Consider the following 25,401-nt stretch of genomic DNA (forward strand, 5'->3'; position numbering starts at 1 on the left):
TGATACAAATCGCTTATCAAAATGTTTTTTATTTTAGACATTTTTTTTTAACGGACCAGGTAGTGTTTGTCTTTTCATTTGTTGGTACTAGTGACAACACTAGTTCGTGCGTGCTAGCGACATTTAGAAAAATTGTAACGTGTGCGACTTTTGATGTGCCCGACTATTGATTACTGCATGATATGTGTAATTTTTTAATGCTAATGATTTCTTGTATTTCTACAGTGAGCCCCAAGCAATGTGTTATGTAGAAACCTCAAATCTGGATGGAGAAACCAACCTTAAACTCCGACAGGTGTGTAAACTATTGAGTTAACAGTTGTCACACAGATATGTTAATTTAGTAAACAGGTCATTGAATTCAGTATAATTCCACCAGTTGCTTATTTTTTGTAATTTAATTATAATCTCAATCAAGTTTTTATTTGATCTAGTAGTGTTTTCCCTAGCTTATTTTATATCTTTTGCCATTCATTTATTAAAGCAAGCACATAAATTACATTAATGTTTATTTCAATTAATTTTTGTGTATTTTTAATGAAAAACAAGTGCCCCGAAAATGGTGAAAATGCCCCAAAAGTGTTTGGTCTACCATGTCTTGCCAAATTTCTAGGGAAATCACTATCGAGTATAATGTATTTAATCCTGTTGTGAAGTTTGAACTTTTGTACATTCCATTACGTTTATATACACAACAAAATTAATTACGGGTCTGTTGATTTTTGGGTCAGTGTTTTGCTAGTGTAATATTTTGTTAGCCTGTTTTCATCACAGGTGATTTCTAAACATTGTTTGAATAAATTTTGCATATGGTGTTTTTCCTATTTTGTATCATATATAAAGAAAAATGCTGAATATATCTAGTGGCCCTTAATTAATGTTCTTGAATTTATTATAATTAACAGTGAATGGTTCACAGTGAATGTTGTATGCATTTGTAATGTTCTACACTGCATGTTTTTGTCTGAAATATTTTAAATTTTAATTTATGTCCTTGTATCCTCTTCCAGGGCATTCCCAGAACAGCCACACTGCTCACAACAGATGATCTTAACAATTTTCTTGGCACCATTGAATGTGAGCTGCCCAACAAACATCTGTACGACTTTGTCGGAAACTACAGGCCACGGGACAAGATGTAAGTGATAGTCTGTTACTGTAGAACAATACCCATAACATGGTGACTGGGCATTTGAAGCCACTATTCATATATTTTACTATGTCTTTTATTATTAATGAAAAATGTGGTCATTTTCTGGTATTATGAAATAAAATTTGTTGTTTGTTCTTCAACTGCATAACAGAGTTTTGTTTCTAGTGATATTTTGTGTGTGTTTGTGTTGTTGTTGTTTTTTTGTTTTTTTTGGGGGGAGGGGGTTGAGGCAGGGATGTTTTTTTGTGTTTTCATACATACCCTGACATCTTAACTTTGTGGGGAGGGTGGGACGTAGCCCAGTGATAAAGCATTCACTTGATACCCAGTCAGTCTAGGATCGATCCGTGTCAGTGGGCCTATTGGGCTATGTCTCGTTCCAGCCAGGGCACTACGACTGGTATATCAGAGGCTGTGGTATGAGTTATCCTGTCTGAAAGGGTGCATATAAAAGACCCCTTGCTACTAATGGAAAAATGTAGCGGGTTTCCTCTCTAAGACTGTCGAAATTACCAAATGTTTGACATCCAATAGCCGATGATTAATAAATCAGTGTGCTCTAGTGGTGTCATTAAACAAATAAACTTTAACTGAACCTATCACATTAGGGGAAGAGTGCCATAGATTCAGAAGTCAGGTTAAATATTCAATCAAACAAAGAGGAAATTATCCACATTTTCTAAAAATGTTGATGTATTCAGAGCTGTTAACACAGAATTTGTCATTAGTCATGTTTACCTTGATTATTTTCAGGGCTGTTCCTTTTGGACCAGATCAGCTGCTACTAAGAGGAGCCATTCTTAAAAATACAAATTGGATATTTGGTAGGATACCTTATGTAGTTATTCATTTTTAAATTTAAAAGTTTAGTATTATATCATATATATATTTTTGGTGCAAACATTTTGAATGATTGAGGAATGGGGTTGTGGAAGGTGGATAGCTTAGGTTTAAAACTCAAAGATTAGATATGATATTATCCAATGTTCTGTATTACTGAGTTCTTAATGAATAAGTGATTGGTTCTGTTTGACACAGTTTCAAATGGTGTTTTTGTAGGTGTGGTGGTTTACACCGGACATCAGACAAAGCTGATGCTGAACTCCACAACGACGCCACTCAAACGATCCAACGTGGATAAAATGACAAATACACAGGTAATGTTTTAACACCACTCAAATTATTGAACTTGAGGAGAAATGACAAATACATAGGCAGGGTTTCTGCCAGAGGGTACGGAGGGTAAAGTTATGAACCCTAAAATCCTGGAAATTAATGGATACATTTGTAATAATTTTTTAGAATGATTAAAGTGAGAGAACTACTGTTTAAAATTTGTCAAAGTACAAGAAATGCAGTGTCCAATTTCAAAAGATTTCAAGTCCATAACTACTTAGTAGGGTCACTTACGGTCTGTTTTGTTTTTATGAGACTCCCTCAAATTCTTTTCTGGCAGAAAGCCTGATAGGTAATGTTTCAACAATATCACTTAAAACATCTGAATGGAAAAAAAACAAAGGGATTTCTATCAGGGACAAAAATAGTATTGCTCTCATCTGGTTTGCTTGTACCTTTCTGAATGGTTGAATAATGGTTTATCGCTGTGTGTGTGTGTGTGTGTGTGTGTTTCAGATTCTCTTGTTTGTCACTGTGTTTGTGTTTGTTTCAGATTCTCTTGTTTGTCACTGTGTTTGTGTGTGTTTCAAATTCTCTTCTTTGTTTGACACTGTGTTTGTGTGTTTCAGATTCTCCTCTTGTTTCACACTGTGTTTGTGTGTGTTTTAAATTCTCCTCTTGTTTGTCACTGCGTTTGTGTGTGTTTCAGATTCTCCTCTTGTTTGTCACTGTGTTTGTGTGTGTTTCAGATTCTCCTCTTGTTTGACACTGTCTGTGTGTGTTTTAGATTCTCCTCTTGTTTGTCACTGTGTTTGTGTGTGTCAGATTCTCCTCTTGTTTGACACTGTGTTTGTGGACCGGCCTCGGTGGCGTCGTGGCAGGCCATCGGTCTACAGGCTGGTAGGTACTGGGTTCGGATCCCAGTCGAGGCATGGGATTTTTAATCCAGATACCGTCTCCAAACCCTGAGTGAGTGCTCCGCAAGGCTCAATGGGTAGGTGTAAACCACTTGCACCGACCAGTGATCCATAACTGGTTCAACAAAGGCCATGGTTTGTGCTATCCTGCCTGTGGGAAGCGCAAATAAAAGATCCCTTGCTGCCAATCGGAAGAGTAGCCCATGTAATGGCGACAGCGGGTTTTCTCTCAAAATCTGTGTGGTCCTTAACCATATGTCTGACACCATATAACCGTAAATAAAATGTGTTGAGTGCGTCGTTAAATAAAACATTTCTTTCTTTCTGTGTTTGTGTGTGTTTTAGATTCTCCTCTTGTTTGTCACTGTGTTTGTGTGTGTTTCAGATTCTCCTCTTGTTTGACACTGTCTGTGTGTGTTTCAGATTCTCCTCTTGTTTGACACTGTCTTTGTGTGTGTTTCAGATTCTTCTCTTGTTTGACACTGTGTTTGTGTGTGTTTCAGATTCTTCTCTTGTTTGACACTTTGTTTGTGTGTGTTTCAGATTCTTCTCTTGTTTGACACTGTCTTTGTGTGTTTCAGATTCTCCTCTTGTTTGATACTGTGTTTGTGTGTGTTTCAGATTCTCCTCTTGTTTGACACTGTGTTTGTGTGTGTTTCAGATTCTCCTCTTGTTTGACACTGTGTTTGTGTGTGTTTCAGATTCTCCTCTTGTTTGACACTGTGTTTGTGTGTTTTTCAGATTCTCCTCTTGTTTGTCACTGTGTGTGTGTGTGTGTGTGTGTTTCAAATTCTTTTCTTTGTTTGACACTGTGTTTGTGTGTTTTTCAGATTCTCCTCTTGTTTGTCACTGTGTGTGTGTGTGTTTCAAATTCTCTTCTTTGTTTGACACTGTGTTTGTGTGTGTTTTAGATTCTCCTCTTGTTTGTCACTGTGTGTGTGTATGTTTCAAATTCTCTTCTTTATTTGTGTGTGTTTCAGATTCTCCTCTTGTTTGACACAGTGTTTGTGTGTTTCAGATTCTCCTCTTGTTTGACACTGTTTGTGTGTTTCAGATTCTCCTCTTCAGCGGTTGCAAAACGAAGCACTAGTAGGCGTTAAAACTGACAGAGTAGGAGTTGAGGGTTTATCGAGAGCTACAGACACTCAGTAATGAGGGCATGTGAGGGTGGGGGTGGGGGGGGGGGACTATATGGGCCGGAGTCTGTTACCACAGAAGAGTGCAATGTAGTCACTTGTAATGCATATAGTTGATGAAATTGTTGGCCCAAGAATAGAACAAGTATGACTGAGTGGTTTTCCGTTTTAAAAACAAGCTATTTTCCTTTTCATGTTTTTGTAAATTCCGTTTCATTTCCATTTCAGACTACAATATGCAATTAACAGTTGAACTAACAAAAGTTGTGACAAATTAAAGTCCGAACCAAATTGTTAACAACTACAATAAATTACTCTCCTACCTTTAATTTCCGATACATTTCCCCCAAATTTTGCTTAGACACAAGTTGTGAAAAAACCATTACAGTGACACAGATTCCACATACGAGACTGTAACGATGTTGCCAGTGTCGACTTCGCTGAGATAGCATAGGGCAAAATACATGCAGTTTTCTGCCATCTGCCATTTTGTTTCTTTATGGAATACTCTTCAAGAGGGGTGAAAGCCTCCAAAGTATGTGTTATAACTAATATAAAATCAATGATATCTAGTGGTATCATTAAAAATAATAATAATAATAATAAAATTAATATGACGTCGCTATTTGTCATTAAATCAAAGTAACCCTACATATTAGTAGCGAAAAATCAAAGCAAAGGCTACAATTATAATAACTACATAAAGCATGATTGTCTAACAATTAAGTGCACTGCAGTTAGGGTTTACAAAATGTAAACATTTATTTTTTCATCTCTGTGACAGTCTAACGTCGTCTGCAAATTGAAGTATGCTATACATTCAGACAAGAACCAAGAATATATGAACTGGAGTCTGAGCAACTGTGGCGAAAATAGATGTCGGAAATAAGGGTAGTAAACGTTGCATGCGACGGCTTGTTTTGCAACTACTGCTCTTGTTTGACACTGTGTTTGTGTGCGTTTCAGATTCTCCTCTTGTTTGACACTGTGTTTTAGATTCTCCTCTTGTTTGACACTGTGTTTTAGATTCTCCTCTTGTTTGTCACTGTGTGTGTGTATGTTTCAAATTCTCTTCTTTGTTTGTGTGTGTTTCAGATTCTCCTCTTGTTTGTCACTGTGTGTGTGTGTGTCAGATTCTCCTCTTGTTTGACACTGTGTTTGTGTGTTTCAGGACACTGTGTTTGTGTGTGTTTCAGATTCTCCTCTTGTTTGACACTGTTTGTGTGTGTTTCAGATTCTCTTCTTTGTTTGACACTGTGTTTGTGTGTTTCAGATTCTCCTCTTGTTTGACACTGTGTTTGTGTGTTTCAGATTCTCCTCTTGTTTGACACTGTGTTTGTGTGTTTTTCAGATTCTCCTCTTGTTTGTCACTGTGTGTGTGTGTGTGTGTGTTTCAAATTCTTTTCTTTGTTTGACACTGTGTTTGTGTGTGTTTCAGATTCTCCTCTTGTTTGACACTGTGTTTGTGTGTTTCAGATTCTCCTCTTGTTTGACACTGTGTTTGTGTGTTTTTCAGATTCTCCTCTTGTTTGTCACTGTGTGTGTGTGTGTGTTTCAAATTCTCTTCTTTGTTTGACACTGTGTTTGTGTGTGTTTTAGATTCTCCTCTTGTTTGTCACTGTGTGTGTGTATGTTTCAAATTCTCTTCTTTATTTGTGTGTGTTTCAGATTCTCCTCTTGTTTGACACAGTGTTTGTGTGTTTCAGATTCTCCTCTTGTTTGACACTGTTTGTGTGTTTCAGATTCTCCTCTTCAGCGGTTGCAAAACGAAGCACTAGTAGGCGTTAAAACTGACAGAGTAGGAGTTGAGGGTTTATCGAGAGCTACAGACACTCAGTAATGAGGGCATGTGAGGGTGGGGGTGGGGGGGGGGGGACTATATGGGCCGGAGTCTGTTACCACAGAAGAGTGCAATGTAGTCACTTGTAATGCATATAGTTGATGAAATTGTTGGCCCAAGAATAGAACAAGTATGACTGAGTGGTTTTCCGTTTTAAAAACAAGCTATTTTCCTTTTCATGTTTTTGTAAATTCCGTTTCATTTCCATTTCAGACTACAATATGCAATTAACAGTTGAACTAACAAAAGTTGTGACAAATTAAAGTCCGAACCAAATTGTTAACAACTACAATAAATTACTCTCCTACCTTTAATTTCCGATACATTTCCCCCAAATTTTGCTTAGACACAAGTTGTGAAAAAACCATTACAGTGACACAGATTCCACATACGAGACTGTAACGATGTTGCCAGTGTCGACTTCGCTGAGATAGCATAGGGCAAAATACATGCAGTTTTCTGCCATCTGCCATTTTGTTTCTTTATGGAATACTCTTCAAGAGGGGTGAAAGCCTCCAAAGTATGTGTTATAACTAATATAAAATCAATGATATCTAGTGGTATCATTAAAAATAATAATAATAATAATAAAATTAATATGACGTCGCTATTTGTCATTAAATCAAAGTAACCCTACATATTAGTAGCGAAAAATCAAAGCAAAGGCTACAATTATAATAACTACATAAAGCATGATTGTCTAACAATTAAGTGCACTGCAGTTAGGGTTTACAAAACGTAAACATTTATTTTTTCATCTCTGTGACAGTCTAACGTCGTCTGCAAATTGAAGTATGCTATACATTCAGACAAGAACCAAGAATATATGAACTGGAGTCTGAGCAACTGTGGCGAAAATAGATGTCGGAAATAAGGGTAGTAAATGTTGCATGCGACGCCTTGTTTTGCAACTACTGCTCTTGTTTGACACTGTGTTTGTGTGCGTTTCAGATTCTCCTCTTGTTTGACACTGTGTTTTAGATTCTCCTCTTGTTTGTCACTGTGTGTGTGTATGTTTCAAATTCTCTTCTTTGTTTGTGTGTGTTTCAGATTCTCCTCTTGTTTGTCACTGTGTGTGTGTGTGTCAGATTCTCCTCTTGTTTGACACTGTGTTTGTGTGTTTCAGGACACTGTGTTTGTGTGTGTTTCAGATTCTCCTCTTGTTTGACACTGTTTGTGTGTGTTTCAGATTCTCTTCTTTGTTTGACACTGTGTTTGTGTGTTTCAGATTCTCCTCTTGTTTGACACTGTGTTTGTGTGTTTTTCAGATTCTCCTCTTGTTTGTCACTGTGTGTGTGTGTGTGTGTGTGTTTCAAATTCTTTTCTTTGTTTGACACTGTGTTTGTGTGTTTTTCAGATTCTCCTCTTGTTTGTCACTGTGTGTGTGTGTGTTTCAAATTCTCTTCTTTGTTTGACACTGTGTTTGTGTGTGTAGATTCTCCTCTTGTTTTCACTGTGTGTGTGATTCAAATTCTCTCTTGTTTGACACTGTGTGTGTGTTTCAGATTCTCCTCTTGTTTGACACTGTTGTGTGTGATTCTCCTCTTTTCAGATTCTCCTCTTGTTTGACACTGTGTTTGTGTGTTTCAGATTCTCCTCTTGTTTGACACTGTGTTTTTTGTGACTACATTTCAGATTCTCCTCTTGTTTGACACTGTGTTTGTGTGTTTCAGGACACTGTGTTTGTGTGTGTGTCAGATTCTCCTCTTGTTTGACACTGTTTGTGTGTGTTTCAGATTCTCCTCTTGTTTGACACTGTGTTTGTGTGTGTTTCAGATTCTCTTGTTTGACACTGTGTGTGTGTGTTTCAAATTCTCTTTGTTTGACACTGTGTTTGTGTGTTTCAGATTCTCCTCTTGTTTGACACTGTGTTTGTGTGTTTCAGGACACTGTGTTTGTGTGTGTTTCAGATTCTCCTCTTGTTTGACACTGTTTGTGTGTGTTTCAGATTCTCCTCTTGTTTCACACTGTGTTTGTGTATGTTTTAGATTCTCTTCTTTGTTTGACACTGTGTTTGTGTGTGTTTCAGATTCTCCTCTTGTTTGTCACTGTGTTTGTGTGTGTTTCAGATTCTCCTCTTGTTTGACACTGTGTTTGTGTGTGTTTCAGATTCTCCTCTTGTTTGACACTGTGTTTGTGTGTGTTTCAGATTCTCCTCTTGTTTGTCATTCTCGTGGTGCTGTCACTGATAAGCACGGTCGCCAACACGATCTGGGTGAACCGACACAAGCCGAATGCCTGGTATCTTTTCTTCACAGGTAAGGCAAAACATTATTACTTGTGAATTGTTTCTCCTTTTTTGGCTCGCGTGCGACACATAATGGAAGTTATCAGCCATTCAGTATTTAAACACCAAATAGCCATAGTTTTAACATATAGTGAAGTTTCACTAAACAAATATTCCTTTTCTTTAAATATCAGTTTTTAACACATATGTACACAGTTATTAAAAGAAGATTATCTAACAGTACTGCGCATTTTGTTTTTAACCAATATTATGTGGGCAGTTATTAAAGTAAGATTACCTCACAGTATTTCTATGGGTGTTTTATTGGAACATATGTTTGAACTTGTGTATAATATGTAACGGTACGTGTGTGTTTTGTTTTTAGAACTTAAGTTTCATTAGTGAAATACTTGACATGTGTGTAATGCTCTACTGGATCTGCATCTGTTTGTTTTCACATCTTACTTACATATCTGACATTCAAAATCTGATGTATTTTTATGCTGGGGTGTCATTAAAAATCAATTTTTCATGTCAGTGCATTTTCTTTTTAGAATTTACATTCACTGTGGTTGTGTATATGACTAGTGACATACATGTTTATAAATAACGAACTACACCTGTTTTTAGAATGTATATCCCACTGGTGATTTTAGAAGAAATACTAATGTATAAATAACCTATCTCTGCCTGTGTGTGTTGTTTTTAGAATGTATGTTTGACTGGTGATTTGAGAAGAAATACTAATGTCTAAATAACCTATCTCTGCCTGTGTGTCTTGTTTTTAGAATGTATGTATGACTGGTGATTTTGAAATACTAATGTAAATAACCTATCTCTGCCTGTGTGTCTTGTTTTTAGAATGTATGTATGACTGGTGATTTGAGAAGAAATACTAATGTGTAAATAACCTATCTCTGCCTGTGTGTCTTGTTTTTAGAATGTATGTATGACTGGTGATTTGAGAAGAAATACTAATGTGTAAATAATCTATCTCTGCCTGTGTGTCTTGTTTTTAGAATGTATGTATGACTGGTGATTTGAGAAGAAATACTAATGTGTAAATAACCTATCTCTGCCTGTGTGTCTTGTTTTTAGAATGTATGTTTGACTGGTGATTTGAGAAGAAATACTAATGTGTAAATAACCTATCTCTGCCTGTGTGTCTTGTTTTTAGAATGTATGTTTGACTGGTGATTTTAGAAGAAATACTAATGTATAAATAACCTATTTCTGCCTGTGTGTCTTGTTTTTAGAATGTATGTTTGACTGGTGATTTGAGAAGAAATACTAATGTGTAAATAACCTATCTCTGCCTGTGTGTCTTGTTTTTAGAATGTATGTATGACTGGTGATTTTAGAGAAGTATAAAAATACTTGTTTTTAGAATGTATGTATGACTGGTGATTTGAGAAGAAATACTAATGTGTAAATAACCTATCTCTGCCTGTGTGTCTTGTTTTTAGAATGTATGTATGACTGGTGATTTGAGAAGAAATACTAATGTGTAAATAACCTATCTCTGCCTGTGTGTCTTGTTTTTAGAATGTATTTGACTGGTGATTTGAGAAGAAATACCTGTGTAAATAATCTCTTGTTTTTAGAATGTATGTATGACTGGTGATTTGAGAAGAAATACTAATGTGTAAATAACCTATCTCTGCCTGTGTGTCTTGTTTTTAGAATGTATGTTGACTGGTGAATAGAAGAAATACTAATGTGTAAATAACCTATCTGCCTGTGTGTTTGTTTTTAGAAGTATGATGACTGGTGATTTTAGAAGAAATACTAATGTGTAAATAACCTATCTCTGCCTGTGTGTCTTGTTTTTAGAATGTATGATTGACTGGTGATTTGAAAAGAAATACTAATGTGTAAATAATCTATCTCTGCCTGTGTGTCTTGTTTTTAGAATGTATGTTTGACTGGTGATTTTAGAAGAAATACTAATGTATAAATAACCTATCTCTGCCTGTGTGTCTTGTTTTTAGAATGTATGATTGACTGGTGATTTGAGAAGAAATACTAATGTGTAAATAACCTATCTCTGCCTGTGTGTCTTGTTTTTAGAATGTATGTTTGACTGGTGATTTTAGAAGAAATACTAAATAAATAACCTATCTCTGCCCTTGTTTTTAGAATGTGTGACTGGTGATTTGAGAAGAAATACTAATGTGTAAATAATCTATCTCTGCCTGTGTGTCTTGTTTTTAGAATGTATGTTTGACTGGTGATTTGAGAAGAAATACTAATGTATAAATAACCTATCTCTGCCTGTGTGTCTTGTTTTTAGAATGTATGTATGACTGGTGATTTGAGAAGAAATACTAATGTGTAAATAACCTATCTCTGCCTGTGTGTCTTGTTTTTAGAATGTATGTATGACTGGTGATTTGAGAAGAAATACTAATGTATAAATAACCTATCTCTGCCTGTGTGTCTTGTTTTTAGAATGTATATCCCACTGGTGATTTGAGAAGAAATACTAATGTGTAAATAACCTATGTCTGCCTGTGTGTCTTGTTTTTAGAATGTATGTATGACTGGTGATTTGAGAAGAAATACTAATGTGTAAATAACCTATCTCTGCCTGTGTGTCTTGTTTTTAGAATGTATGTATGACTGGTGATTTGAGAAGAAATACTAATGTATAAATAACCTATCTCTGCCTGTGTGTCTTGTTTTTAGAATGTATATCCCACTGGTGATTTGAGAAGAAATACTAATGTGTAAATAACCTATGTCTGCCTGTGTGTCTTGTTTTTAGAATGTATGATTGACTGGTGATTTGAGAAGAAATACTAATGTGTTAATAACCTATCTCTGCCTGTGTGTCTTGTTTTTAGAATGTATGTATGACTGGTGATTTTAGAAGAAATACTAATGTGTTAATAACCTATGTCTGCCTGTGTGTCTTGTTTTTAGAATGTATGTTTGACTGGTGATTTTAGAAGAAATACTAATGTGTAAATAACCTATGTCTGCCTGTGTGTCGTGTTTTTAGAATGTATGTATGACTGGTGATTTGAGAAGAAATACTAATGTGTAAATAATCTATTTCTGCCTGTGTGTCTTGTTTTTAGAATGTATGTTTGACTGGTGATTTGAGAAGAATTACTGATGTACAAATACCTTTGTGTTTTGTTTTCAGAACAGCCACCATCCAACTTTGGCTACAACCTTCTGACATTCATCATCTTGTACAACAACCTCATTCCAATCAGTTTGCAAGTGACCTTAGAGGTTGTCAAGTTCATTCAGGCCATTTTCATCAACTGGGTAATCAGCTTGCTCTATGTCTCTGTCTGTCTGTCTGTCTGTCTGTTTGTCCATATGGCAGTTCATCCATTTAACAATGAGCACCTCTGTCTGCTTATGTTGTTTGTTCATACTTTTACCTGCAATTTGGAATTGTATTACGATTTTACAATATCCACTATATAATTATTTAGACACTCATTATCTTCTCTGTGTTTTCGCAATATGTGGAGTCTTGTCAGATGTCATGTTTTTAATGTATATGTATCAAGAGAGTACACTTTTTTTAATGATATTTTGTGTATTTCACAGTATTAAAATGTACATGTTTCAGTGAGGCTATACTTCTTATTTCAGTCTTGACATTACATAAGTTTTAGGTTTACATTGTACTTTACAGATAAAGATGTAGATGGTTTACAAGTTCAAATGAGGAGTAACATTCCTCTGATATGCTTTTGATTTTTGGATATTGACATGTATCATATTCTGGATGTTTTATCGTCTCGCCTTTTCAAAGTAAACGTGTGAGATATAGGTATGACTTTTCCGATGATGGCTGCGAAGGCATCAACCTTTGCATTAAAAGTTTAACATTTAGATCAGTTTCTTAAAACTGTAAGTTCTAGGTCAGTGAAACTTGGTTGATAGTTGAAACTATGGATGTTAATCACAATGCCCCAAAAATGTTTATGGTAGACGAGACATTTAATTCTGCAAAATATTTGTTTGGTATTGACATGCATCATATTGCAGATGTTTTATATTTAATGATACTGCTTTTCACACTGTTTAGGTCAGAATTGCACCATATTCATTATGATATATATTTCAGGATATTGACATGTACCACAGTGAAACCGACACATGTGCAATGGCCAGAACCTCTAACCTTAATGAAGAATTGGGCCAAGTGAGTTATCTGCCTTCTTGTGATCAAATCTTTTTTTCTTTTCTTTTTTTATTTTAACCGTTAAGACTACTGGATTAGTTTTTGACGAAAACCACATTGAGTGGGTACAAGTTAATAATTTTTACTCCCATATATTCACTTAAATGTTTTATAAATACATAAAATAAAGTTCATATTTGAATTGGTAAGTGTTAGTTTTATGTATTTTTGTAATTTTATGATACTTTAGATCAGTTATTGTTGATTAAAATTAGGCACAAAATAGAAGAAGTTTCATTTACTTACGGGCATTTGTGGCCAGCTGTCCAGTATTTATGCCCATTATTCCCAATAATGACCAGAATTTTTTGTTTTTAAAAACGAACTACAATTTATATCCCAATATATTGTGATTTTCGTTGTTGGTAAAATTATCAAATTAGCTGTCACAATCAGCTATCAATCCCTGAGAATGACTGTGACATGCCACTGTTAAGCGAAAATACTTGCTGAAAACCACTCGAAATTCCAAGGTATTTTGCTTTGAAAAACTTAAATCTAAAGACACAGGAATCTGAGTTGTCTTTCGTTTCCTGTTATTAAGTCGCTTCCGGTGACTGTTGTGTGCAAAACGGCGGGAAATATGAATTGGGGAATGCACTGTATACAGTGTACAGTATGACAACTGGCCTGACGTCGGGCGAGATATCTCACTTGCGGTAGTCAGAAGGTTAAAGAACATTAATTGTGAAATATTTTGTATAAAATGTATTTCATATTTTGTTTTCTTCTGTTCTTTCTTTAAATTAATGAACTTGAGAAGTTGAATTAATACTTGTTATCACTTAATCTATATTTTTATATTTTTTAAATAAATAAACAAATGTGTTCGTATTTGTAATATAGTATTGGCTTTTTCAGAAGATTCCATGTGATCAGGAGTTGCATCTTGGTCACAGTCGGTGTAATCAAATGAATCACTTTAAGTTGAAAAAGCTTTTTATTGTTTGTATTTTTTTATAGGTGAAATACATCTTTTCTGATAAAACTGGGACCTTAACTAAAAATGTTATGGTATTCAAAAGGTGCACAGTTGGTGGTATAAGTTATGGGTAAGCAGATGTCTCTTTAATTTTGCAATATCACAATTGTTAGTAATTAGTTTTAATAGGCTGTTTGTTATTTTAATCAAAGACCAGGGCCTGTGCTTATAAAACTTTTAGAGTCCAGACTGAATCTCTAATGACGGCACATGCATATAATTTGTATGGCATTGTCATGACATTGCTGTCTCAGACTCTCAATAGGAGCCTCGAGTCTAGACTCTAAAGTTTTATAAGCACCAGACCAGGCCTCGTACTTATGAAACTTTTAAAGATTAGACTCAAATCTTTGACAACGTCTTGAGACTTTAACGTCATGATAAAGCATACAATCTAGACTGTCATTGTATCAAGCTCTTTAAGCACAATTTAAATTTAATTTTTCATTAATATTGTTCATATATTTTATTAGTCTTCTACCAGTCATCGTGCAAGGGTGTCATTAAACATTCGTTAATTTTCTGCTTTTTTTCAACTTATATTTTCGTGCTTATATCCAATTAAGGTTCAAGCACGTTGTCCTGGGCACACACCTCAGCTATCTGGGCTGTCTGTCCAGGACAGTGGGTTAGTTGTTAGTTGGTTAGTGAGAGAGAAGAAGAAGGTGTAGTGGCCTTACACCTACCCATTGAGACCTTAAGAACTCGCTCTGGGTTGGAGCTGGTACCGGGCTGCGAACCCTGTACTTACCAGCCTGTAGTCCGATGGCTTAACCACTATGCAAATTGAGACCGGTTTCAGGTTTCATTCATTCATTCATTCCTCTACCAGTCCAATCAGAGGGGACTATAGATTTTGTCACTGTCATTCTGTGTCTCTGTTTTCCATCCATCCATCTGTCCCACATGTTGTTTTCAGGACCTTATTCACAGTGCCTCAAGACAATGAGCTGACATTTTGTGTATAACTTTTTCATTTACTGTCACAGATCAAGTTTGATTTTCTTGGCAATTCACCTATTTTTGAGAGTTAAGGCTCTTGAACTTGGAAGATACAAAAATTATTTTTGGGGGGGTTGGGAATGCGTCCAGATATTGAGCTGAAATTTTGTGTCTAGCTTTATCTTGTACTGTTACAGACCAAGTTTGACTTTCATAGTGATTTACCCATTTTTCACAGAGCTATGGCGTTTGAACTTAGGAGATAGGGTACATGTATTGCTGTCTCAGTTCTCTCAATATGCTTGTTTTTATATATATGTAGTATTAGCATAATTTATTAAGCATTCAAGCATTGCTCATTTTATGAAGAGTTTAACTCAATTGATATTTGCTGTATTTTATAGTAGGGCCGTCATATTGTACTCACAGTGTTAAGATTTGTTTACAGGAACGATGATGAAAGTGAAGATTCATTTCATGATCCATCTTTTTTGGGTAACCTCAAGTCAAATCACGTAAGTATTTGCTACCTGCTCTGTATGTTCAAATGTAAGCCAGTCTCAGTGGTGTCGTGGTTAATCCATTGGACATAAGGCTGGTAGGTACAGGGTTCACAGCCTGGTACCGGCTCCCACCCAGAGCGAGTTTTAACGACTCAATGAGTAGGTGTAAGACCACTACACCCTTTTCTCTCTCACTAATCACTATCAAGTAACTCACTGTCCTTGACAAACAGCCCAGATAACTGAGGTGTGTGCCCAGGACAGCGTGCTTGAACCTTAATTGGATAAAAGCACGAACATAAGTTGAAATGAAATGAATATAAGCAGCTGCTAGGAGAAATTTAAACCACCCCTCCTCCACTGGATCCATTTTGTTATTTTCAGTTCAGTGCTTTACAGGGTATATCAGAAACTGTATCATGTGCTCTCCATTCTCACCCTTGTTGTTAATCAAAAGAGAAGTATACCTGCCAGCAGTAGGTTTATTTTCTGATTCTGAAAATCAAATGTCACAGTTAGCAGATTTTATGCCTGATTGCTTCTGAGTGTTTGTTAAACTGTTGTTAGACATTCATGTACATTTGACTCATAAAGTTGAGCATCCTGTAGAAAATTGTTCTAGTTTTTGTCTTGCCTTTAAGAATTAAAACTGTACGTCCCAGGTCATTGAAACTTGGTTTATAGTTGCATCTATGGATGTTTATCACAGTGCACTAAAAATGTGTATGGTAGGCGAGACATTTAATTCCATGGCATTCATGTATGGTTATCTCTTTTCTCAAGGTGACAGCATCAGTGATTCGAGAGTATCTCGTGTTATTGGCAATCTGCCATACAGTGGTTCCTGAAAGACATCCAGAGTTGAATCTGATTACATATCAAGCATCATCACCAGGTACGTCTGTTACTAATAACTGAGAACTGTTAAATACCACTGCTATTAATAAAGAACACTAAAAATTTATTATTTTATACATTTATTAACATTTGTGAAAAACTAAGACACTTTATCTCATACCATATTCGAAACATTTCTGGAAGTGTGGGATGTAACCCAGTAATAAAGGGCTTGCCTGATGTGTGGTCAGTCTAGGATCGATCCCCTTCAGATGGCCCATTGGGCTATTTCTCATTCCAGCTAGTGCACCATAACTGGTTTGAAAAGATCCCTTGCTACTAACAGAAACAAGTAGCAGGTTTCTTCTCTAAGACTTTATGTCAAAATTACCAAATGTTTGACATCCAATAGCCGATGATTAATAAATCAATGTGCTCTAGTGGTGTCGTTAAACAAAACAAACTTTAACTATAACTTTCATCTCAGAAGCATTGTTTTTAGCAGGTTTTATTTGTTTTACTGTAACCTTTGACAAAACCAATATTAACCAAGTTTTAAAAAAAAAGAAATTAAGAAAAAAGAAATTGGATTTGATGTATTAGTATTTGAAATTGTTTTGTCAGCCACAAAAAAAAAAAAAATTGAACTGTGATTTATCAGCAGTGACTCAAGTCTTGGTAGTTTGTTTGCACTTGCTATTTTACATGTTACCTTGTTTATCTAGATGAAGCTGCATTAGTAGAAGCTGCTAAAAAGATGGGATTTGTTTTTACAACGAGAACTCCGGAAACTGTTACTATTGAGGTGGTGAGTATCCAATGTTTAACTCGTAACAAAATACTTTATGATTATTTTTTTTATTTGTTAAGATTTAAAACCAGACAGTTACGGTAAGTTAGTAACAGTTGTTTCTATTATTGTTTGGTTGAATATTCATAAAATTTGCAAAGTTTGTGTCAAAATAATTAATAATGTATGTTTTCAAAAGTTATAGTTTGAGTAGTTGGGTAGTTAGACGAGATCAGGGGCTGTTTAACAATTACTTAATGCTCTTAGAGGTGGGGTTCAAGGGATGCATTACAAAATGATATGGGTAGTGGAGATGAGGGGTGATTGTCAAGAGTTACATAGGGTAAACTGATCGTGAATTGGACAGCCTTGGTGTTTTAGCTCACAGCTGATGTCTGTTTATTATTTTTTATGTAGCAAACAATAGCTGATATTCCTTCGACTTCATTTTATGTTTGGTGTGTTTATAAGAATATTACTCAATTGTAGTGTGTTTGTGGTCTTAGCATTACAAAATGTTATTTGGGTGGAAACATTTTTTTACCATATTTTGCATTCTATTGCATGTAATAGTTCTATGGTTCTTTACCTCATAATAAATATTTTAGCATGACATATTTATTACTATATATTTTTTTTCTTTCTACTCAACCTCTGACGCCATATAACCGTAAATAAAATGTGTTGAGTGTGTCGTTAGATAAAAAACATTTCCTTACATTTTTACTTAACCTGATGTCAAACAATGGCATATTCCCCTAGGATAGTAGTCCAAGGTTTTTCTAATTTTTTAAACCTTTAAAATTTATCAGCAATGTTCTTTCTTGATTGCAGTTTGGAATACCTGAAACTTATGAAATTCTGAATGTCCTTGAATTTACAAGGTGAGACAGCTATTTGTATTATGTTACATAGTAAAAAATGTTTTACATTGTCTGTTTAAACATTGAAACATTTAGAACAGTCCAGTTGAGCACAACTAGTGGACTTACTATTAATTTTAGCCGTATCCTACAGTTAGGTATATTGGATATTGAGGGGTAGGACATAGCACAGTGGTAAAGGGTGTATACTACCAAATCAGATCCCATAGACAATAGTAACATTTGTGGCTAAAACTCCTACCTGCAGCGTATCAATCAACATAAATGCCATGGATATAAATACTACCACCCCTCACACTTAAAGTGAATCAGAAAAAATAGGGGGTCAAACTGCTCGTTTCTGAGATAACGGGTAGCGTCTATGACTACCCTAGTTCCGCAAAAAATTCGAGTACTTTTTTTTACAGGTACCCCATACATGTTTCAAGCACAAGGCTACTTGACACATTGGTACTAGATGAAATAAAATTGCATATTTTTTTTACCCAGATGAAACTGTTATTTTTTACAACCAATACACTCACATTTATAACCAATCACAGGAATTGTGGTGTTCACTTCTCTATCAAAAGTTGGGTGCACCTCGAACTTTGACCCAGCCGGAAGTTATTTGGTTTAGTACTACCTATACTGATAACATAAATTTTTCAAAAATGTCCAGCTATGTGCCTTTATGACAACCAGGGTGTGGTGTATTCTGACATAAACTGACAACCTCACTGAAACTGTTGTTTCTACAGTGCAACCTAATATAATGTACACCTCAAAAGGCATATATATTGCACACAGTTTTGTACAAATGCAATATGTCATATTAAACAACAAAATGTTTTAAAATAAAACTCCTGAAGATATTTACTTTTACAACCAATACACTCACATTTATAACCAATCACAGGACTTGTGGTGTTCACTTCTCTATCAAAAGTTGGGTGCACCTCGAACTTTGACCCAGCCAGAAGTTATTTGGTTTAGTACTACCTAAAGTGCTCGCTGGATGCACAGTCGGTCTGGTATCGATCCCTGTCAGTGGGCCCATTGGGCTATTTCTCGTTCCAGCCAGTGCACCACGACTGGTATATCGAAGGCCATGGTATGTGTTATCCTGTCAGTGGGATGGTGCATATAAAAGATCCCTTGCTACTAACAGAAAAATGTAGCGGGTTTCCTCTCTAAGACTGTCAAAATTGCCAAATGTTTGACATCAAATAGCCGATGATTAATAAATCAATGTGCTCTTATGGTGTTATTAAATAAAACAAACTTTAACATTTTATTGGAGGAGGATTTTTCCAAGAACAACACTGTAAACTGTCACTAAGTTTATAATATGTGTTTGGCTAAAGTTAAAATTATCTAAGTTTGATTGTAGTTAACTGCTACCACATATTTGATTGGATGTTTTATGAATTACTTTTGTTTCTTATTTTTGTGTGTGTTGTTTCAGTGACAGAAAACGGATGTCTGTTGTTGTTCGAACTCCTGAAGGAAAGATTAAGCTGTATACAAAAGGAGCTGTAAGTATGTTTGTATTGACTCGTTTCTCCCAGATATCATGTTACCAGACACCCAGCTATGATTACTGTTTTAAATAATGGTTTCAAGAAACATTCAACTTGGTTTTATTTCTTAGACTGTGCATTTATAAAATGGATTTGTTTTAATCTCAGAAGGCATTTTAGAAGACATTTTCTTGTTTTAATGATTAATTTTGGTTTATTAAGAAATAATCACGTAGGAGGAAATAATGGTTGAAAAAATAAAACAGAATTGATTTGGGTTATACAGTAAAACACTTCAAAACCGGACCGTCTGTAAACCGGAATTTCCTCAATACCGGGAGTTTCTCTTGGTCCGTTAATAAAATGGATTTGTTTTAATCTCACAAGAGATGTTAGTTTCAGTGAGAGTTTTGGTTTATTAAGAAATAAACAAATATGAGAAAATAATGGTTGAAACACGAAACGGAAATGAGTTTAAAACTTCACAAGAATCATAAAAAAATTAAAAAGTGTTATAGTTGTTCATTTTGTCAACACAAATGGTAGCAACAAATTCTAACATTTATAAACTACAGGAATGTTACAGTAATCTTACACAGTATGTTTTACTACAGTGAATCCCCTCTAAACCAAACACCCATGGGACCAAGTACAATGTCTGGTTTTAAGGGAAATCCAGTTTAGAGAGGTTTTGGTTTGTACTGATATTTAATAACAGATCATGACAAACTTGCAATATTGAGAGAATTCCTGTTTATAAAGGATCAGTGGCCTAATTCACTAAACTCTCGCAAGTTTGCGATCTTGCAGTGCAGTGCTGAAAGACTTGCAAAGAGGATGCTTTGTTGTCTAGTAGAGCCTAAGAGACCTTTGTCAATTAGGCCTCTGGTTTTGAGGCATTTCACTGTATAACCAAATCATGAAAAAAATGTCTTACTGTTATTTGTGTTAACAAATTGACTGACTGACCTGCTGTGATTGTTTGAGAGTTTTGACACATGAACATGACTTCATCAAGTTATGCACACATTGTTTCAGGACACTGTGATCTACGAGAGACTGCACGAGACACAGCTGTACAAAGACATCACACTACAGCATCTCGAGGAGTTCGCTACAACTGGTCAGTATTGCAGTACACTCAAGTTGACAGTAAAACTGTGTGTTCTGGTGAAACTTGCCAGTCCTAAATAAAACAATTTAATGAGGAGATAACCATATGGAGGTTTTAGATTTGCAAGTGTTATTATTGCCTACAAATGTCATATTTAACCAAACGCATTACCCTAAGGTCAAAAATGAAACATCAAATAGACAATAATCAAACAAATCTAAAAACTCCATATGGATATGTCCATTGTAAACTAAAATATTTTTTTCCACAGAACCAATTGAATGTATCATGTGTTTTGAAAGAATTACATGGCTACAATCTAACCGTAGACCAATAAGCAGTTAACTTGGCCTGTCCCACTTTCTAATGATGTCATTAGCTATGTGAGTATTACCGTCTTATTTAATGCCCAGAAAACAATATAATTAACAAATCACATAACAGAACATACTGGCCATAAGTTTACAATATTAGATAGACTTACCTACTTTAATATTATTGTAGCCTGTACTCAGACTAGATGTCCAAAAATATAAAAACAAGAAATATGAACATCTGGATAGTTTAAATGAGACTTAATAGCATGTGAATTTGTGCAGTGGTATAGTAGACTCAAACTGAATACATACATATAGCTATAAAGTCTAGAATTAAAAATCTTACATTTAAAAAATTGTGTAGAAATCATCTAATAGTGACTGAAAAAAAAGTTGCAAATTCAAAAGTAGCAAATTCTTTGATATGTCCAGTAGGGACTGAAAAAAAGTAGCAAATCCTTTGATGTGTCCAGTATGGACTGAAAAAAGTAGCAAATTCTTTGATGTGTCCAGTATGGACTGAACAAAAGTTGAAAATTCTTTGATTCGTCCAGTATGGACTAAAAAAAAGTTGAAAATTCTTTGATTTGTGCAAAATGATCTATCGCCAGGTCTTCGTACTCTGTGTATTGCTGTGGCGGACATTTCCGAAGAGTTTTACGAGGAGTGGCGCCACACGTACTACAAGGCCAGCACGTCCATACAGAACCGAGACAAGAAACTGGAGGAGGCAGCTGAACTCATCGAACAGGTAATTGTAACTTTTTATCACCTTGTCTCTCTTTTGAACCTGTTTTCCACAACATACCCTTCCACGAAGAAATATCAAGAAGCTATTTTTTCAAAAGCCATATACATTATATTCTCATTTTGCCAGCAGTCAATTGCTAATGATTGTTTGTTATACATAGTTAGGTTTTAGTTATATCTATATGTTTAAACTATGCAACCAACCCCTGCAATTGCTCATGGCAATCGGCAATGCCATGCAGGTTAGTTCTGCACGGCACGTTTTTGACTTGGACTATTTATGTTTTTGTTTTTTCAATGGCATGTTTTTTGCCGTGGGCATTTCTTAATTGCAGGGTTTGGCAACACAAGATTGTGACTGTTCTCTTGTATTAAGAACAGGCTATAACTGTAGACATACAGCATTTACAATATAATCATTTGTAGTTTGTACATTTATAATCATTATCTCTATTCAGGAATAAAATAAATGTTTACATTTGGGGTTTTTTAGTATATGTGTTGCTAGCAAAAATTATTTGTCATTCTAAAGTATGTCTACATGTTTGTATTTATAATGCATTTTCTAGCATGGTCTTCAGATCTGTAAATTAACTTGGTTTCTTTTCACATTTAAGAACTTGAAGCTTCTTGGTGCCACAGCAATCGAAGACAAACTTCAAGATGTAAGTAGTGAGTTCTTTTCATGTAAAGCAAAATTGTCATTAGATTAATGTATCAGATAAATAAAGGATACTCCCTGAGTGTCTTGTGATATCATAATTTATCAGCACGAGTAGGCTGTTCATCAACATTTCAGAAATTATACATTAAAATTGATTGATTTTCTGTATATTATGGGTTATTTTCTACACTGTTCAACAGGGAGTTCCAGAAACGATAGACACCCTGGCTAAGGCTTCCATCAAGATCTGGGTATTGACTGGTGATAAGCAAGAAACTGCCATCAATATTGGTGAGAGACGATCTTTCGGAAATCTTTCTCTTTCTCTTTCTCTTTCCCTTTTCTCATCTTCCTTGCATGTTTGTTGGAATCAGTTAAATAAATTTAAATCTTAATTAAACTAAAAAACATTTGGTTAATGTTGTTAGATATATGTGTATATATATATTAATTTTTTTACTAAATGACATAGAAAGAAGGAAGTAATGTTTTATTTAACGATGAGCTCAACACATTTTAATTACGTTTTACAGTAGATAATGAGAGAGGAAATTAGCTGTCACCACACCATAGGCTACTCTTTCAAGGGATCATTTATATGCACTATCCCACAAACAGGACAGTACATACCACAGCTTCTGTTAAGGAGTTGTGTAGCACTGGGTGAAATGAGAAATGGCCCAATGGTTCCACTGACAGTGTATATAACATAGTTTTAACATGATATCTTTTTGTTAAAATACTTTTATAAGTCTCAGTGACAAAATATTATTGAATTCAACCTCATATTTCTGTGCAATGTATATTTTGCCACTGTTCTTATGTTATAGGTTTTGTACTCTGTGTAGTCTTTGTTTTTTCTTGATATATCAGGATTTCGTATATTGCTTTTTCCTTTACCTTAAATTTGCATATTAAACTAATGTTTGTCAGATGCTTAATATTGAATTTTCCGTCCTTGTTATTAAATAATTTATTTTTCTAATTTTCCTCTCTTATTGCAAATAATTTCTCTATGACATGTTTGTTAATTTGTTAAACTTTGTATGACAGGTTTTTCATGTAAACTGCTTACACAGAACTTGGACTTGGTTATCATTAACGAACACTGTCTTGATGTAAGTATAATCCATACATACACAAACCAAATTATTAATAACTATGATAAATTACTCTCCTGCCTTTAATTGCCTTTTCTCCACATTTTGTCCTGACAGAAATTTTGAAAAAAACCCCATTATAATCCACATACTAGATGGTAACCATGTCATCTATATCAACTTTGCTGAAATCTTCTAGGACAAAACATGTAGGCTGCCATTATGTTTTATGGAATACTATCCTAGAGGGGTGAAAGGATGTGACATAATCTAACAACATTATGTCATGTCTTATGGTATAGGCAGTCATCATGACATCATATTAATTATGTCACATTCTTCGGAGACTTTCACCCCTCTTCAAGACTATTCCATAAAAAAGTAAAATTGCAGATGGCAAAAAATCACATGTTTTTTGTCCTAGGAGATCTCAAGAAATCAATATAGGTGACATGGTTACTTTCTAATATGTGGAATCTATGTCAGTGTGATGGGTTTTTTTACAAATTCTGTCTGGACAAAATGTAGAAAAAATCTTAACAGTAATTAAAGGTAAGATAGTAATTTATCGTAGTTGTAACAATTTGGTTCAGACTTTAGATATATAATGGTTATGGACACTAAGAACACCAGGTATTCTGTGAGTCCTAACATAGGCCCCTTCCCAAAAGGAAGTAGCACTGAAAATTCCTCATTTCTATGCTAAACCTTCCCAATATAATATTTTAATGGAGAGCAAAGAATGGGTTACCGAAAACTAAACTTGCACATGCATTTGATTGAAAATGGTTTCAGTATCACATTTTTATTTTCACAAACATCTTAGGTTTCACTAAAAAGCTCTACCCTTCTTTCATTTGTTAATTATTGTTTTGTTTGTGTGATGAGATATGTATATCAAAAACCTTTTGTTCTTTGTCTTTCAGTCAACTCGCGATGCTTTGATCAAGAAGAAACAAGAGTTTGGTGATGCCATTGGGAAGGAGAATGATGTCGGACTCGTTATTGATGGCAAGGTAGGAACTTTTTTATATGTACATGGATGCATAATACTTCTTAGTAGTAACAAGCTATGTTCGTGAAAATTACAGAAACCCAAAAACCTGACTTCATACAACATCAGCTTATGTTCATTCTTATAGTCACAGGTACAATCTAGCATCTAATGTCTAACTTAGTTGTTATTTCTTCATATGATTTGGTTGGCTTTGGAACAAGATTCAAAATTGACGTTATGCACAATTTGCTTTCTGGTAATAAGTTTCACATGCAGGATTTACTTTTCCATTGTATTTTTGTTGACAGTATCTCAAGTACATCCAGGATTCCTCATTTTGCAGAGCGATAATTCCATGTGTGTCTTCTGCATTGCTATTGAAAGAACTTTGATTGGTCTATAAGGCTATTAAAAAGTATAATTTCAAGACTAATTTCTAGACATGCTTCTCAATGTCTAGCATTTGCTTCCAAATTAAAATTTATAAAGCATTGATTGCTTCCCATTCCACAAAATGAATTTCTTGTTAAACTGGTTGTAGCTCTTTTCTGTTTTCTTTAAGTTACTAGATTTTGTGATTGTTATATTCTTGCAGACTTTGAAGTATGCTTTGTCATGTGATTGTCGGCAGGACTTTCTTGATATTGCTATTTCGTGTAAAGCTGTCATTTGCTGCAGGTAGGTTCTCAAAGATAACATAATAAATTTATTTTCATCAATCCTTTCTTATAAGTATAGATCAGCCATTTTGTTACTTCACATCAACAAAGAAACAGCAATGTGTTTCCTTTCTCTCAACCTTGTATGTAGTCATAATAGCTGTTAATACGTGGTATTGTGGTCTGTTAGAGTGCGTTCCATGCGGCCCAATATCTCTGACTTTAACACTCAAGGTTTCTGTTAGGTTTACCTCCCCCTTATTCCATATCAGTCTAGCCTCTACCCACTGACCAGTCCAGCTTGGGTTTCCCTAACAGAAGGCAAAGCTCCTGCTGGCATAGCTCTCTGGGTCACTGAGACATACAAGTCCCCTCACCACGTCAAGGAATGGACTATGTTGGGGTCTTAACCTTGTATCAAAATAACAATTTGTCTCTAACATAATGTATTGTCCATGTTTTATTAGACCTCTGAAAATGGTGCAAACCTTTGTTCATCCACTTATTACTCACACAAGTGTTAGTTGTCTGTAACGCATTTTACAACATCATCGTTGCAAAGGGTTTTTCAGAGTGAAATGCGATATGCTTATTTTCAAATCTCAGGCCTGTTTATTCACATTATGGCATAACAATTTGAAATTTATTCCTGTTAATATTTTACTGATGGTTATAGAATAACATTTCTTTGCCCACAACTTGCATGCATTATAGTAGAATGTAGGGTATAATATTTTTAACAGAGTATAGTAAAATGTGCT

General features: G+C 35.0%; 1 protein-coding gene across 3 annotated transcripts in view; it reads left to right on the forward strand.

The window, feature by feature from the left end:
- Positions 1–25,401, forward strand: part of LOC121375666 (probable phospholipid-transporting ATPase IA) — an 84,208-nt gene that overhangs the window by 28,873 nt on the left and 29,934 nt on the right. For all 3 annotated transcript variants that reach the window (XM_041503228.1, XM_041503230.1, XM_041503229.1), the window contains exons 7-26: positions 226–295; positions 1,011–1,138; positions 1,907–1,977; positions 2,213–2,310; positions 8,312–8,420; positions 11,541–11,668; positions 12,483–12,560; positions 13,563–13,651; positions 14,972–15,038; positions 15,810–15,921; positions 16,589–16,671; positions 17,488–17,537; positions 18,985–19,054; positions 20,078–20,162; positions 21,082–21,221; positions 21,838–21,885; positions 22,085–22,175; positions 22,938–23,002; positions 23,911–24,000; positions 24,577–24,659. In XM_041503228.1, the coding sequence (XP_041359162.1) occupies positions 226–295; positions 1,011–1,138; positions 1,907–1,977; positions 2,213–2,310; positions 8,312–8,420; positions 11,541–11,668; positions 12,483–12,560; positions 13,563–13,651; positions 14,972–15,038; positions 15,810–15,921; positions 16,589–16,671; positions 17,488–17,537; positions 18,985–19,054; positions 20,078–20,162; positions 21,082–21,221; positions 21,838–21,885; positions 22,085–22,175; positions 22,938–23,002; positions 23,911–24,000; positions 24,577–24,659 (1,755 nt within the window). The remainder of the gene's footprint in view (positions 1–225; positions 296–1,010; positions 1,139–1,906; positions 1,978–2,212; positions 2,311–8,311; positions 8,421–11,540; positions 11,669–12,482; positions 12,561–13,562; positions 13,652–14,971; positions 15,039–15,809; positions 15,922–16,588; positions 16,672–17,487; positions 17,538–18,984; positions 19,055–20,077; positions 20,163–21,081; positions 21,222–21,837; positions 21,886–22,084; positions 22,176–22,937; positions 23,003–23,910; positions 24,001–24,576; positions 24,660–25,401) is intronic.

This window comes from Gigantopelta aegis, chromosome 6, assembly GCF_016097555.1.
Source record: "Gigantopelta aegis isolate Gae_Host chromosome 6, Gae_host_genome, whole genome shotgun sequence".
Classification (NCBI taxonomy): domain Eukaryota; kingdom Metazoa; phylum Mollusca; class Gastropoda; order Neomphalida; family Peltospiridae; genus Gigantopelta; species Gigantopelta aegis.